Source organism: Chlamydotis macqueenii, chromosome W (assembly GCF_036417535.1).
Source record: "Chlamydotis macqueenii isolate bChlMac1 chromosome W, bChlMac1.mat, whole genome shotgun sequence".
NCBI lineage: Eukaryota > Metazoa > Chordata > Aves > Otidiformes > Otididae > Chlamydotis > Chlamydotis macqueenii.
In genome coordinates, this window is record NC_141592.1 from 36,794,145 (window position 1) to 36,811,140 (window position 16,996).

Consider the following 16,996-nt stretch of genomic DNA (forward strand, 5'->3'; position numbering starts at 1 on the left):
GGAAAAATTTGTTTCTCCATGGTGGATTTTAGCAAAGGGGAAGACAGAGTTCTATTGGGATATTAGAATAAAGAATAGAGCTGTAAAGAAAAAAAGTCAGTTTTAATGTAGGCAAGTGAGGTCATTTGTAGCTTCCTAGAACTAGTTCGATTTTTTACACCTTATTGTGATCAGAAAAAAACTTTCATAACTCAGTAGTCATTGGGGAAGGGCAAAGCTGGGAAATCTGACATGGCAAACAAAGTACCAGATTTTCCCTGAAGCAATATTATGGATTGGAAGTAATTAGTACTAAAACACCTGTAAGCAAGTTAAATAGACAAGCACAGTTTCAGCTTGATCAAATTAAATTAAAGCTAATTATCTATTTAATGCAATATATTGCATTAATATTTAAAACTGTGTAAATTGAAATTATGAAATGAGTGGTGTTCTTAATAAAATTTAAAAAATACATGGCTTTTTGCTTTTTAGGTGTTTGCTGCCCTTCCCATGAGAGTCTTTCTCATTCTCACAGCTGAGCAGCCTCATGGGAGGCTCGTGTTGATTGCCTGAAGCTTTACTCTCTCACCTCAGACTTTTTCCTCTACTTGCCCTCACCATTGCCTTGCCTAATACCCAGCTCATCTCCAGATAGTAGATAATCATTATTGTCTCTGGACATAGACCTTTTCTTTCATTTTAACACTCATAACTGGTTGTATCTCTTTCTCTTTTTTTCTTTTGGATAATGTGCTGCATAAATGACCAGAGTGATTTTTCTGATCCCAGATAAGAAGAGACATTATGCAAAAAATGATCCTTTTCTCTCTCATTTTAGAAGCACAAATCTCTTCTTTTTCACATTTGCCTTTTTTCCTGCCTCTTCCTTGGTGACTCACTGTGGTAATATTTCATTCAGTCTCTGTGTTAATTCTTGACAGTGTAAATTCCAAGATCACAGTCTTCATATGTTTTTCTGCTGCTTAACTTATAGTATGGACGTTATACTACTTCAGGAACTTACTTCTGCCTTCTCTCTTCTGAATACCTTAGGAAGACCTGCAATTTTGTTAGCTTTTTCAAAAAAAAAAATTGGGAATAAATTCATTATCTACTCTGCACCTTTATCATCAGCAGTGTTCTTTATTATATATCCTTATGCTTCAGAATACAGTAGTTTTCTGACTACTGAAATATTTTGGTTTTGTTTGCCTTCTCTGTAGAGAACATTGCTATTTTGTCAAAGGTGAAATTATACAGTAGGAACCCTTTGTGAACTGTTCTCTTCTCATTCCCATCACTTTCTTTCTATTTTATTTTTGTATTCCATCGTGAAGTCTCTCACTTTTCTTTTTCTGTTTCATAATCCTCAATTTATCCTTTGATTTCATATATTCTATTCTTTTCTTAGTTTTTCTCTTGTTGTGTTGGTTTGGTTTAGTGGGAGGGGCCACGGTGGCAGCTTCTGCAAGAAGCTGCTAGAAGTTTCCCCTTTGTCCGGTGGACTCTGCTGGGTCTAGGGCGGATCTGCCGTTGGCCAGAGCCGAGCCAATTGGTAGCATAATGTTCCCTGATAACGCCTCTGCGATAATGTATTTAAGAAGGGGAAAAATAAAAAAAAAAAAAAGGAGAAGAAGTGAAGAAGCAGAAGCAGAAGCAGGGGGCAGAGAGGGGGAGGCACAAGCCTTGTGGGCCTGAAGCTACCTTCCTTCTGATCGGGATGGTCCAGCTCTCTGATCATCTTTGTGACCCTCCTCTGGACTCTCTCCAACAGGTCCATGTCCTTTATATGTTGGGGGCTCCAGAGCTGGATGCAGTACTCCAGGTCGGGTCTCACCAGAGCGGAGTAGAGGGGCAGAATCACCTCCCTCGACCTGCTGGCCATGCTTCTTTTGATGCAGCCCAGGATGAGGTTGGCTTTCTGGGCTGTGAGTGCACATTGCTGGCTCATGCTGAGCTGCCAAGTCCTTCTCCTCAGGGCTACTTGCAATCCATTCTCTGTCCAGCCTGTATTTGTGCTTGGGATTGTCATGACCCAGGTGCAGGACCTTGCACTTGGCCTGGTTGAACTTCATGAGGTTTGCATGGGCCAGCCTGTCAAGGTCCCTCTGGATGGCCTTCCTCCCCTCCAGCGTGTCGATGGCACCACACAGCTTGGTGTTGTTGGCAAACTTGCTGAGGGTGCACTCTATCCCACTGTCCATGTCACCGATGTTTAACAGGGCTGGTCCCCATACCAACCCCTGAGGAACGCCACCCGTCACCGGTCTCCACCTGGACATTGAGCCATTGACCACCACTCTCTGAGTGTGGCCATCCAGCCAAATCCTTATCCACCAAGTGGTCTATCTGTCAAATCCATGTCTCTCCAGTTTAGAGACCAGGATGTTGTGTGGGACAGTGTTCCTCCCTGCTAGTTCCCTCAGGACCCGCCTTTGCCTTCTGCAACTTGGGTAACGTGGGTAGAGCACTTGCTGGTGAAGTCTGAGGCAAAAAAGTCATTGAGCACCTCAGCCTTCTCCATGTCCCGGGTAGCCAGATCTCCCGTTTCCTCCCAGAGAAGGCCCACATTCTTCCTAGTCTTTTTTCTATCCCCAATGTACCTAAAGAAGCTTTTCTTGTTGTCTTTGACGTCCCTGGCCAGAATTAATCCCATCAGGGATTTGGCTTTCCTAACCGGTTCCCTGGCTACTCGAACAATTTCTCTGTATTCCTCGCAGGTTACCTGTTCTTGCTTCCACCCTCTGTAGGCTTCCTTTTTGTTTTTCAGTTGATCCAGGAGCTCCTTGTTCATCCATGCAGATCGTCTGGTGTTTTTGCCCAACTTCCTCTTTGCTGGGATACATCACTCCTGAGCTTGGAGGAGATAGTCCTTGAACATTAACCAGCTTTCTTTGGCCTCTCTTCCCTCCAGGACTTTTTCCCATGATACTTTGCCAAGTAGATCCCTGAAGAGGCCAGAGGCTACTCTCATGAAGTGCAGGGTAGTGAGCTTACTGCGCGCCCTCCTCACTGCCCTAAGGATCTTGAACTCCACCATCTTACAGTCACCACAGAGAGGGAGAGGAGAGGAGGGGAGGGGAGGGGAGGGGGAGAGGGGAGTTACTCCTGACAAGATTCCCCTGCAGACCGTGGTGAAGACCATGGTGAAGCAGGTTGTCTCCCTGCAGCCCATGGAGGTCCACGGAGGAGCAGAGATCCACCTGCAGCCTGTGGAGGACCCCATGCCGGAGCAGGTAGATGCCCAAAGGAGGCTGTGACCTGTGGAGGGCCTGCGTTGGGGCAGTCAGTTCCTGCGGGACTGCACCCTGTGGAAAGAACCTCTGATGGAGCAGGACTGTTGCCATGGGAGGGACCTCACACTGGAGCAAGGAAAGAATGTGAGCAGTTCTTCCCCCGAGGAGGAAGGAGCGGCAGAAACAATGTGTGATGAACTGACCACAACCTCCATTCCCTATTCCTCCCCTGTGCTGCTTTTGCAGGGGAGGAGGTGGAGATAGTCAGGAATGAAGTCAAGCCTGGGAAGAGGAGAGGGGTGGGAGGAAGGTGTTCTTAAGATTTGGTTTTGTTTCTCGTTATCCTACTTCGGTTTTATTGTTAATAAATTGAATTGGTTTGCCACAAGTTACCATGACGATAACTATTGAATGATCTCTCCCTGTCCTTATCTTGATCCTTGGGCCTTGTGTTATATTATCTCTCCCCTATTCCCTTGAGGGGTGAGGAGAGTGAGCGAGCAGCTGTGTAGTGCTTAGTCCCAAGTGGGGCTAAACTACGACAATATAAAACTCTAACTTTCCTTAGTTTATGGTTCACACAAATGTTCTTATTGTGTGTACTTATTGAGGTTCTCACTATTTGCAATGGGAATTATTTCCAGAGCAAGAAACACTGATTTCACAACCGGGATTTTATGGCTTCCTGTAGATGATAGGAACTACAAGTATTTTTATATAATAGAATCATAGAATGGTTGGAGTTGGAAGAGACTTTAAATATTATCTAGTTCCAACTCCCCTGCCATGGGCACGGACATCTTCCATTAGACCAGGTTGCTCAAAGCCCCATCCTACCTGGCCTTGAACACTTCCAGGGATGGGGCATCCACAGCTTTGCTGGGCAACCTGTTCCAGTGGCTCACCATCCTCATAGTACAGAACTTCTTCCTGATGTGCAATCTAAATCTAAATCTAAAGCGACAAGTGATGGACTGACCGTAACCCCCATTCCCTCTTCCCCCCTGTGCCGCTCCGGGGGAGAAGGAGGTGGAGATAATGCTAAGCCTGGGAAGAGGGAGGGGTGGGGGGAGGTTACCTTGTTCTCTGTCTCATTATCCTGCTTTGATTTTGATAATAAACAAATAGTTTTCCCCAAGACGAGTCTGTTTTGCCCATAACGGTAACTTCAAGGGTCTCTCCCTGTCCTTACCTCAAACCTCAATCCTTTTTTCTTATATTATCTCTCCCTATTCACTCGGAGGGTGGAGGGAGTGAGAGAGAGACTGCGTAGTCTGGTCCTAAGTGGGGCTAAACTATAACACTCAAGGTCCATCTTAATTCCTGATTTTAAAGAGGAGGGAAGAAATTAATTAGCTAGATATGCAACATAACAGATTGTATGTTCTTTAATTGGTGTGCTCCCTTCCAAAATTCTTGAATTCTTATCCTATATAATTTAGATGTAACATAGAAAAGCATCTTTTTTATTATGTAACATCATAGGGAAGGCAATGGTATCTCTGAAGAAAAAAAAAAACAAAACATTTCATTGTGCTTGTTCTTGTAGTTTAGACTGCCTAAAAAGTAGGATGCTTCAGAAAGAGTGCCACCTGTCAGCCCAAAATTCTGTTAGACCTGCTTTTTCATCAGTGTTTTTGACATTGTATGTATCCTACATAAATTTTCATATAGAATCATAGAATTGTTTGGGTTGGAAGGGACCTTTAAAGGTCACCTAGTCCAACCCCCCTGCAAGGAGCAGGAACATCTGCATCCAGCTCTGGAGCCCCCAACTAGTTCAGGTTGCTCAGAGCCCCATCCAGCCCTCATCAACGATCTGGATGTAGGAGTTGAATGCACCGTTAGCAAGTTTTGCTTATGACACCTAAACTGGGAGGTGCTGTTGACTCTTTTAAGGGGTAAGAGGCCTTGCAGAGGGATCTAGACAGACTAGAGCACTGGATAATCATCAATGGCATGAAATTTAACAAGAACAAATGCCAGATTCTGCACCTGGGTGGAGTAATGCCAGATCCAAGTATAGATTGGGAGAGGAGTGATTGGAGATTAGCCCTGCAAAAAGGGATCTGGAGGTGCTGGTTGACAGTACGCTCAGTATGAGTCAGCAGTGTGCCCTGGCAGCCAAGAGGGCAAACCACATTCTGGGGTGCATTAAACACAGTATAACCAGTTGATCAAAAGATATTATTATCCCTCTATATTTAGCATTGGTGTGGCCTCACCTTGAGTTTTGTGTGCAGTTCTGACTCTCACAGTTTAAGAATGATGTTAAGGTACTTGAATGCATCCAGAGGAGGGCAACAAAGCTGGTGAAAGGGTTGGAAGACATGTCCTATGAGGAGTGGCTAAGGACTTTGGGTTTGTCTAGTTTGGAGAAAAGGAGGCCGAGAGACGACCTCATTCCTCTTTACAGCTTCCTGAGGAGGGGAAGTGGAGAAGGAGGTGCTGGTCTCCTCCCTGGTATCCAGTGATGGGTCGCATGGGAATGGTTTGAAGCTGCACCAGGGGATGTTTAGACTGGACATTAGGAAACACTTCTTTACCAAGAGGGTGGTCAAACCCTGGAACAGGCTTCCTGGAGAGGTGGTCGATGCCCCATGCCTGTCAGTGTTAAAGAGGCATTTGGACAGTGCCCTTAACAACATGCTTTAACTTTTAATCAGCCCTGAATTAGTCGGGCAGTTGGACTGGATAATCATTGTAGGTCTCTTCCAACTGAACTATTCTATTCTGTTCTATTCTATTTTAAATTTTATTCAATATATTACAGTATGTGGTTTGTATATATATAGACATACGGTAGAATATGTTATACATGAGATAAATATATTTAATGTAGTATAATAGTAGTATCTATATTTGTTTTACCACAGAGCAGGATCAGCACAAAAGATTCATATGCCAAAATACTCCACAAAATTAAGTTTCACCTGATTTACTCAAATAGAGACGGTAATAAAGGATTAGTAGTGATTATCAGCAGATTAACAGCAATAGCATTTAAAGGTAATGCATCTAATAATTGCTACGTGAAAATAAGTATAGTGATTAAGAAAGATACATCACCAATTGCCCTGTTAATACGTTACCATCATCCAGATTTGCAGTCGCTGGGGAGCCCCAGTTGCAGCGAGGATTTGGAGAGCCTGTCCCAGCAATTGGGAGGTCTTATGCAGTGCGTCCACTCGTAGGTGAGGTCTCCAAAGTCTCTGCAAGAGGGTCCAGCCTTTTATAGTGCTAAATAAACAACTCTCTTTAATTATTCTAAAATGCAGAACCATCTGGTTTCAGTTACCCCGTTGGCCCCCCCTCTAGAGCTTGGCCAGAGCTCAAAAGAGGAAACAAAGGAGTTGCTGGGATGTAATGCTTCTCTCTTGCATATCTTCTGTTTTTTCATACACAAGGCCAAGGAGTTGTTATCCATCCTTATGATGTACTTTCTCACACTCTGTGTATACTGAAGAAATTATAATTAAAACAACACAATCCTGCTGAACATAGCAATGCGATATGGATCATCCATGGGTCAACTCTGGCTCAGGCCTGTTAATCAGGCACGGTCACTTCAATATTTCAAAAATATTTCCTGTTCAGAACAGAAGGGTCTTTAGTTTGAGAAATATTTATCACAATTCATTTCACTGGAGCATTTTTGAAGTTTTAAGAAATTATGTTATAAGCAAAGATGATTTCTCCGAAATTACAAGAGCAACACAATTAACTTTATATTGTGAAATGTTTTTAAAGACATTTTGTTAGCAGGCTTTTGTATAAGATTGAATAGCTAGTGACACAAGATTACCTATACATTTTATTAATGAAAGTTCTTTAAATTGTTGCAGACAGTTTGCATATTGAAAATAATATCCTATCTGTGATGTACCCTGTTTTTAAGAGGATGTGTGAAAGTGTAATTTCTAACTACATGCTATATAGATATTTTCTGTCAGTTGTATGTGAATAGAATTTTTAATAGCTGTAGTTAACATTAACTAGAAGTTCATTTTTCAGTTCAAATACTGGTTATTTGGGATCAGAGTACACTTGTCACGTGGCCTGTGTACTTCCCTATAGCAAGTCACTGACTAAGAATTGAGATGTATAAAGCTTCTTTCATATTTAATAGATAAGCATTGCAAGTTGCTTGTGATTTTGTCATCAGCTTTCAGTTTGAGGATCTGAAATGAGCTTGTTTTGCATTTGCAAGTATGTACAATTTGTCTTAAAATTAGTTGGAAAAATAACTCATAGCATCTAAAATTGACACCTCTCTTCTAGGCTTTTTCTCCTCACTGGATACCTATCAATGTAGGTAAGCCATATGCCACTGTATACATGGGTCATTTCATAGGAAAGCCAAATCATTTCAGGTTTACAGATTATATTGACAGTAAAACTCTAGATGACTTAGTCAAGATTGAGGTCTGACCCATAGGGCATTTTCCAAACGGGCATTTTTAGCAATAAATGCTTTGAACTTTTCATAGGTACACAGGGGATACAATTTGGTGTTTCTTGGTGTGATAAGCAGGTCATTTCTGAAGAGACAGTTTAACTTGTATATTCAGATTTCAGAACAGTAGTAACTGTTCTGTTGAAAATATATACTTTGTTATAATGTTTCTGGAACATTTTGAAACTGCCTATGTTCACAGCAGTTTGTATCTTAACTAGGTAAATAATACTGGTATCTCCATTGAAATTGCATTTCAGTATTGGAAATCTGTCTTTTATGCACTGTGTGCTTTTATTTTAAGCTAACTGTATGTTTGCTTGGCTATTTTTCTATATATGTTATGGAGTAGGTTTTTTTTCCTCAAAATATTTGTTTTAAAATAATAAGAAAAAAATCTGGTAGAGAGATGTGTATTTTTTATTTGATAAAGTTGTTGTTCTTTCCTTGGGTATAAAAGGATATCCTGCTGCACCATTTACAGTATTCTTTGAAACTTAATTCAGAAGCAACATATTCTTGTAATATGATGGTCCTTCATGGCTAGGAATTTGTTTTGAGCTTAATTTGAAGTACAGTCTATTCTCAAGTTACTTAAGGAAATGTCCTGGTTTTGGCAGGGATGGAGTTAATTTTCCTCTCAGTAGCCAGTGTGTTTTGGATTTCGTATATGAAAAATATTGATAAAAACACTCTGATGATACGAGTTGTTGTTAATGAGACCAAGGACACTGTCTGGCTTTCCAAGTCTCATTAACGTCTCATTAACGTGCAGATGCAGGAAGCTGGGAGAAAGACAGACAGAATAATTGATCCAAACTGGCCAAAGAGAGTATTCCATGCCATAAACGTCATGCTCAGTATATAAGTGGGGGATGCCCACCGGGGGGGGGGGCATCCACCTTCCATCTCTCATCTCTCACTTGCTGGCATTGTTCCCTCTACCTTGCTGGCTCCCTTTCGCTCCTTTACTTGCTGCTCGGTTTCGTTTCTGTGATCGCTACTCGGGATGGGCTGTTTCGGTCATTGGGACATCGGGTGGTGAGAAAATCATACATTGTTCATTTTGTATATATTAATATCCCTATATTTTGCTATTACTGTAGTTTTCCTTTGCTATTCTAGTAAACTGTCTTTATGTCAACCCATGAGTTTTCCTTTCTTCCCAATTTTTTCCCCCATCCTGCTGGGGAGGGAGAGAGTGAGGGAGAAACAGTGTGGTGACTCAGGCTAAACCACCACAGGAAATAAACTATTTCAATATAAGTAGGTGTTGCGGGTGGAGTGATGCACTTCACTCATAAGAGAGAAGCAACAATATACTTTATTGATATAAAACAGTGATTTATCAAAGTTTGGTAGTAAATGGTAAATGCAACAGTGATTTAACAAGATTCGATGGCAAGGTACACTGGATTTTTTTACTATACAGAGAAGAGGATCAGACAAAACTGTCAGGGAGACCCTCCTGTTGAGTCATGAGATTCAGAAAGGACTCCCTTGCTTTCTAAACTCCTTCTCAGAGAGGAGTCTAGGTGCAGCTGGATCCAATCCTAGTCCCAGGTTTGACCAACGATTTACGTCTAAAGGATTATATGTGCACAATCAATCCTTTATATCACTTAGCTAAGATTTCAAAGTTTCAGCGCTCTTATTCCCAATTCACTTACCGGGGATCTGTTGCGACAAGGATTCTCTCAGCCTCAAGGAGTAACCTTGAGAGGCGTCCCTACCCAAGGGAAGACCCCGACGTGCAGCCCACTGCCGTGCAAAGGGCTCTTGGGCTGCTCACTATTCATGGAGTAAGATAATTGACTCATAGTCATATTTACATGCCAACTGTAGATGTTAGTTTCTGCCAAATTTGACTTGAGTTGGACATGGACCAGCACTGTGGTTAGGTGGGCACATTACCATAAATTAGCCCTTGGCTATTGTGCTGTTATCAGTCTTCTCCAAATCCACTTTAAGCCAGATGCCACCATGATGACCAGACACATCTATCACTGATGGTTATCACTTGAGTAGGGTTATGGGGAAAAGTGTGTCTATGGGGGAAGCACATAGTCACAGTAGGGAGGAAAAAAAAAATGACTCAAACTGACCAATGATCACAAAATAAAACCCTTATAAGAAAATCTCTAATTACAAGTAACTTCAGTCATAATGTTCAAAACCTTATCATAAAGGAAAGGACATGAATAAAATGGGTCACTGTACAGAATCAAGACCTATGCTTTTAGTGTTTAAAAATACATTAAAAACTATAACTTAAACTTTGAAGAAGTTTCTTCAATGTTTTTATTCTTAACTTGAAACTAAACATGGAGCATTTTGGGGGGAGCTATGAGAAAGTTATGAGGAAGTGAAAAAAGATTTTCAACCTTATTCAGCCTATGTTGTGCTTTGTCTGGCAGAGTTACTTGCAATTTGAATTTCTTGGGAACTGAGAGTACAAAAGAGAATTGGTGCATTAAAAGCATTGCTAAAGTTCCTAGAAGTGCCTACCCTGATAGGGGGAAGGGAGGACGAGGGCTTCTGCAAGTGCATCTGGCCTGGTGAGATAAACATGGATTTCAGAGCAGATTCAGTAACTAGTTTGAACTCCTTCCTTCAACTTTTAAAAAATGTCAATATTATTTCAAAGAATACTTATCCGGGTACTTCTAACAAAGATTTCTGGAAAATCTCTAATTCTAATTAAGGTGTGAAGTTTTCAGAACACGGAGATGCTTTTTTCTCTGGATTTACTAAAGCATATCTTTGCTTAACAGCTGTGTTACAAGATTGTGGTCAAATAGTATTTAAACCTTGCTGCCTTACTCTGTGAATGAACTGGGTAATTTTTCCATTGAGAAATATGAAGTGTCACTAAGCAGTCTTGCCCTCAAGACCTTTCACCATCTTGGTTGCTCTCCTCTGGACGCATTCTAGTAGTTTGATGTCCTTCTTATATTGAGGCACCCAAAACTGCACACAGTCCTCGAGGTGGGGCTGCACCAGTGCAGTGTAGAGTGGGACAATCACCTCCCTTGACCGGCTGTCTATGCTGTGCTTGATGCATCCCAGGACGCGATTGGCCCTTTTGGCTGCCGGGGCACACCATTGACTCATATTCAACTTGCCATCAACCCAAACTCTCTAATCTCTTTCCGTGGGGCTGGTCTCCAGCCTCTCATCCTCCAATTTGTAGGTATAACCAGGATTGCTCTGTCCCAGGTGCAGAATCTGGCACTTGCTCTTGTTAAATTTCATATGATTGGTGATTGTCCAGCTCTCTAGTCTATACAGATATCTCTGTAAGGCCTCTCTACCCTCGAGGGAGTCCACAACTCCTCCTAATATGGTATCATTGGTAAACTTACTTAATGTACATTTGATTCCTGCGTCCAGATCATTTATAAAAACATTAAAGAACACTGGCCCTAAAATCGAGTCCTGGGGAACCCCACTGGTGACTGGCTGCCAGGCTGATGTAACTCCATTTTCTAAAACTCTTTGAGCCTGACCCTTCAGACAATTGTTCACCCAACGTATTATGGACTTTTCTACCTGTGTGCTGGACGTCTTGTCCAGAAGGATACTGTGAGACATAGTATCAAAAGCTTTGCTAAAATAAAAAAAATCCCCACATTTCCTGGCTTCCCTTGGTCACCTGGATGAGTGATCTTCTCATAAAAGGAAATTAAGTTGGTTAAGCAGGACTTTCCCCTCGTGAACTCATGCTGGCTATGACCAGTGACTGCATTCTCTCTCAAGTGTTTTTCAATAACTCCCAGAATAACTTTCTCCATAATTTTACCAGGCGCTGAAGTGAGACTGACAGGCCTGTAATTGCCAGAGTCTTCCTACTTACCATTTGTTCTGGTTTTGTTTAGTGAGGGGGGGGCTAGGGTGGTAGCTTCTGTAGGAAACTGCTAGAAGTTGCTCCCCTTTGTTCAGTGGACTCAGCCAGGCCTAGGGCGGACCTGCTGCTGGCCAAGGCCGAGCCAATTGGTAGCAGAATGTCCCATGATAACGCCTCTGTGATAATGTATTTAAGAAGGGGAAAACAAAAAAAAAGGGGAGAAGATGTGAAGCATCTGAGCGGGGGCAGAGAAGGGGAGGCGCGAGCCTTGTGGGCTTTGCAGGCCTCACCCTCTGGCCTCCCGCCGGGCAGCTGACTGGGCCTGACTCGGCCCGGCCTGGCTGCAAGAAGCGGAGAGGAAATGAGATGTTGTCGTAGTTCAGCCCCAATCAGGACCAGACTACGCAGTCTCTCTCTCACTCCCCCCACCCTCCAAGAGAACAGGGAGAGAAAATATAAGAAAAACGGCTCGAGGTTTGAGATAAGGACAGGGAGAAATCCTTAAAGTTACCGTCACGGGCAAAACAGACTCGACGTGGGGAAAACTATTCATTTATTACTACAAATAGCAGGATAATGAGACAGAGAACAAGATAACCTCCCCTCACCCCTCCCTCTTCCCAAGCTTAACATTATCTCTACTACCTTCCCCTCCCGAGCAGCACAGGGGGGAAGAGGGAATGGGGGTTGTGGTCAGTTCATCACATGTTGTTTCACGCCGCTGCTTCATGGTCGGGGGAAGAACTCCTCACATTCCTCCCCTGCTCCATCGTGGGGTCCCTCCCATGGGCTGGTAGATGTCTCTCAGGATCTTTTTTACATCCATCTTATTCACTTCTCATCTCCTCTCCACTTCTTGCAGCCGGGCTGGACCGAGTCGGGCCCAGTCAGCTGCCTGGCGAGAGGCCAGAGGGTGAGGCCTGCAAGGCCCATGAGGCCTGCGCCTCCCCCTCTGCGCCTCTGCCCCCACTCAGCTTCTTCACATCTTATCTCCTCTCTCTTTTTTTTTTCTGTTTTCCCATTCTTAAATACGTTATCGCAGAGGCGTTATCATGAGACATTCTGCTACCAGTCGGCTCGGCCTTGGCCAGCAGTGGGTCCGCCCTAGGCCTGGCCAAGTCCCCTGAACAAAGGGGAGCGACTTCTAGCAGTTTCCTACAGAAGCTACCACCTTAGGCCCCCCCCTACTAAACAAAACCACGACAGATGTGAATGAGATGTAAAAAGGATCCTGAGAGGCATCTGCCAGCCTGTTGTGAGGAACGGCTGCAGACGCCAAGGTCAGTGAAGAAGGAGGGGGAGGAGTAATGCGGCTCCTGGCCAAGATTCCCCTGCAGCCTGTGGTGATGACCATGGTGGAGCAGGTTGTCCCCCTGCAGCCCATGGAAGTCCACGGAGGGCCAGAGATTCACCTGCAGCTCGTGGAGGACCCCACGCCAGAGCAGGTGGAGGCCTGAAGGAGGCTGTGGCCCATGGAGGGCCCACTGGGGCAGCTGTTCTGGTGGGACTGCACCCTGTGGAAGAGATGACCCACGTCGGAGCAGTTTCACGAAGGACTGCGGCCCATGGGAGGGACCCCACACTGGAGCAGGGGAGGAATGTGAGGAGTTCTTCCCCCGACCATGAAGCAGCGGCATGAAACAACGCGTGATGAACTGACTGCAACCCCCATTCCCTCTTCCCCTCTGTGCCACTCGGGAGGGGAAGGTAGTAGAGATAATGTTAAGCCTGGGAAGAAGGAGGGGTGGGGGGAGGTTGTCTTGTTCCCTGTCTCATTCTCCTGCTAGTTTTAGAAATAAATGAGTATTTTTCCCCAAGTCGAGTCTGTTTTGCCCATGACGGTAACTTTAAGATTTCTCCCTGTCCTTATCTCAAACCTCAAGCCGTTTTTCTTATATCATCTCCCCCTATTCTCTTGGAGGGTGGGGGGAGTGAGAGAGAGACTGCGTAGTCTGGTCCTGATCGGGGCTGAACTACGACACCATTCTTTAATGGCTTTAAACTGGATGAGGGTAGATTTAGATCAGCTATAAGGAAGAAATTCTTTACTATGTGGGTGGTGAGGCACTGGAACAGGTTGCCCAGAGAAGCTGTGGATGCCCCATCCCTGGAAGTGGTCAAGGCCAGGTTGGATGGGGCTTTGAGCGACTTGGTCTAGTGGAAGGTTGCTCATGGCAGGGGAGTTGGAACTAGATGATCTTTAACGTCCCTTCCAACCCAAACCATTCTATGATTCTTGAAAATTGGGACAACATTTGCCAGCTTCCGGTCAACCTCTCCAGACTCCCAGGATTGCTGAAAAATAATGGTGAGAGGTCCTGCGATAACATCAGCCAACTCTTTTAGTACCCTGAGATGAACCCCATTGGGCCCCATAGACTTATGTGCATCCGGCTGGAGCAGCAAGTCTCGAACAAGTTTAGAGTCGACTGGACGTTTATCATCCCCCTAGTCATGGTCTTCCAACACAGGATTCCAGGGGTTCCAGGACCCATCATTGGTGTTAAAGACAGAGGTGAAGAAAGCATTTAATGTCTCCACTTTGTCTACATCCTTATTTGTGAGGTGACCAACCTCATCAAGTAGCAGACCAGTGTTATCTCTGATCCTCCTTCTGCCGTTAACATATTTTAAAAATCCCTTTTTTTTGGCCTTCACAGTGCTGGCCAGCTCAAATTCTAAGCAAGCTTTGACTGCACGAATTTTCTCCCTACGGTGGTTATCAGCATCTCTGTAGTCCTCCCACATCATCTGTCCTTGCTTCCTATGTCCATACACTTTCCTTTTCCGCCTAAGTTCTAGAAGATCCCTGCTCAGCCAAACTGGCCTTCTGCCCCTCTTGCTTGACTTCTGACACTTTGGAATTGTCTGCTCCTGCACTTTTAAGAGATAGCTCTTAACAAGAAATAATCATGTGACTTGTTTGCTAGTGTCTCTCCACTCTGTAGTTCAAGATATTATCAAGAAATCACTGGTGTGGGTGGCTATCTGCGAGTATGAGATTCTGTATCTTCTTTCTTTCTGATGTTATGTACTTCTTTCTTTTCAGGTTCACATAACACTAGGGATCAAAGAAGCATATGTAACACTTGTGTGGTGCTGGGACCAGTCTTCTGAAAGAAGACTCCAAAATAAATTATCTTCAACCTGTTTTTCCTGGAACTGACTTTTATTTGGAGAAAAGCTCAACAGAGAAACTTTTCACGCTGGAACCATTATAAATAAATCTATTTCAAGAACTTGCTACCTGGAGACACTTTTGCAGAGATTAAATCCTGCTTTTCATCTGTGTTTTGCACTTCAAACTGTAAACAATGAGTGAGTTCTGGTTGTGTTTCAGCTGCTGTATTGCAGAACAGCCTCAGCCTGTAAGTATGAATATCAGAACTGTTTTATGTATAATTCAATACATTATTCCATTTTTCTTTTTTTTTTTCTTTGTTTTAGCTTCTTAAATTAGTGCTGTTGGACTAAGCCCAGTGAGAATTAACTACCATCTTGGTTTAGCTGTGAAAGAAGAGTCTGATCTAGACTGTCATAGAGACATTTTCCTATCCTTAATCTTAAATCTGTCTGAAGTCTTTGAAAAGAGCCTTTATATGTTTGAACTGTAGAGAGGGAGAAAGGAAGGGGAGGATGAGAGTGAAGAGGACCTAAACTGTTGCTCTAAGATCTACCAAAAAGCAGGTGGAAATCTGGAAATGTCTAATACTGTTTAAGGCTTATTTTCCTGTGTGGCTGGATAATGGTGAAGGAAGGAAATATTGCTGTTAAGAAATATAGGGTAAAATCCATTCCTCCTCTGCCTTTCTTAGCATTCATTTAAATGAAGTCATGGAGAGGGCAGGCAAGAGGGAGAAGAGAGCGAGGATTCAGGTGGGCGAGAGAGCAGAGGCAGGCAAGAGGGGACAAGTGCAAGCCAGGGAGAACAGGCAAGAATGAGTGAGCAGACAAGAGCAGGTGAGCAGAAGGAGCGAGGAGAGGGGAATGCAAGAGAGGGAGGGAGAGAGAGAGTGTGTGTGCAGGCGAGCATGAGCAGGGGAGCATAAGGAGGTGAGAGGGAGGGAGGAGAGATCGAGGGAGCGAGTGAGGGCTAGTATGAGTGCAAACAAGGGGAAGCAGGAGCACAGGAGAGAGAGTAGGCAAGCGAGTGAGAGAGCGAGAGCTAGCAAGCAAGTAGGAGCAGAAGTGAGAGTGGGGGAGCGAGTGAGTGCACGAGCAGAGGAGCGTGGGTGAGAGATCAAGAGCGAATGAGAGCAGGAGTGAGCGGGAGAGCGAGTATGTGGCAGGAGAGGGAGAGAGGGTGTGGTTGCGTGGGAGGGAAGGAGGGAGCAAGCGCAAGCAAGAGACTGAGAACAAGAGCAAGGATGTGAGAGGGAGGACAGGAGCGAGAGGGTGAGTGAGCAGGGCAAGAGAGTGACAGTGAGTGGGTTGGGCGGGTGAGCAAGTGAGCGAGCTGGGAAGCCAGGGCAGGCGAGGGGGAGAATGAAGGGGCGTGAGAGGACGGGAGTGAGTGAGTGGGAGGGCGAGGGCAAGCGAGAGAGCAAAGGAGAGGGCAGGCATGAGGGTGAGTGGGAGGGCGAGAGTGGGTGAGGGAGGGCGAGGGTGAGCAAGAGAGCAAGGGAGGAGGGTGAGGGGGGCAAATGAGAGAGGGGGGTGAGGAGGTGAGGAGGCAAGTGGGGATTAGGAGATGAGCAATCACAAGGAGGCAGAGGGATGCGAGAGGGCAGGGAAGTGTCCCAGCTGAAGTGTCTGTATACCAATGCATGCAGCATGGGGAATAAACAGGAAGAGCTGGAGATGCATGCACACGAGCAGGGCTACGACCTTGTTGGCATCACGGAGATGTGGTGGGACGACTCATACAACTGGAGCATCAACATGGAGGGGTATAGGCTTTTTAGGAAGGACAGGAAGGGGAGATGAGGAGAGGGTGTCGCTCTCTACATCAGCAACAAGCTGGAGTGCATGGAGCTCCACCTGGGGATGGAGGAGGAGCTGACAGAGAGCTTATGGGTCAGGATTAGAGGAAGGGGAGGGACAGGGGACATTACAGTGGGGGGTCTGTTACAGGCCGCCTGGCCAGGAGGACAGAGCAGATGAGGCCCTCTACAGGCAGATAGGAGCAGCCTCAGGGTCACAAGCCCTGGTCCTCATGGGGGACTTGAAACACCTCGATATCTGTTGGAGGGACAACACAGCAGGGTACAGGCAGTCCAGGAGATTGCTGGAATCTGCGGACAACAACTTCCTCCTGCAGGCAATAGAGGAGCCGACAAGGAGGGGTGCAATGCTCGACCTTGTGCTCACCAACAGGGAGGGGCTGGTGGGGGATGTGAAACTAAAGGACAGCCTTGGCTGCAGCGACCATGACACGGTGGAGTTCAAGATCCACAGGGCAGTGAGGAAACTACACAGCAAGCTCTGTGCCCTGGACTTCAGGAGGGCAGACTTTGGCCTCTTCAGGGACCTGAT

The 16,996-nt window shown here is 44.9% G+C and overlaps 1 protein-coding gene across 1 annotated transcript in view; it reads left to right on the forward strand.

The window, feature by feature from the left end:
* The first annotated feature begins 14,835 nt into the window (after positions 1–14,835).
* Positions 14,836–16,996, forward strand: part of LOC104479051 (CDC42 small effector protein 2) — a 59,581-nt gene continuing 57,420 nt past the window's right edge. Inside the window, exon 1 of the mRNA XM_086769731.1 lies at positions 14,836–14,889. Coding sequence (XP_086625857.1) covers positions 14,836–14,889 — 54 coding nt within the window. The remainder of the gene's footprint in view (positions 14,890–16,996) is intronic.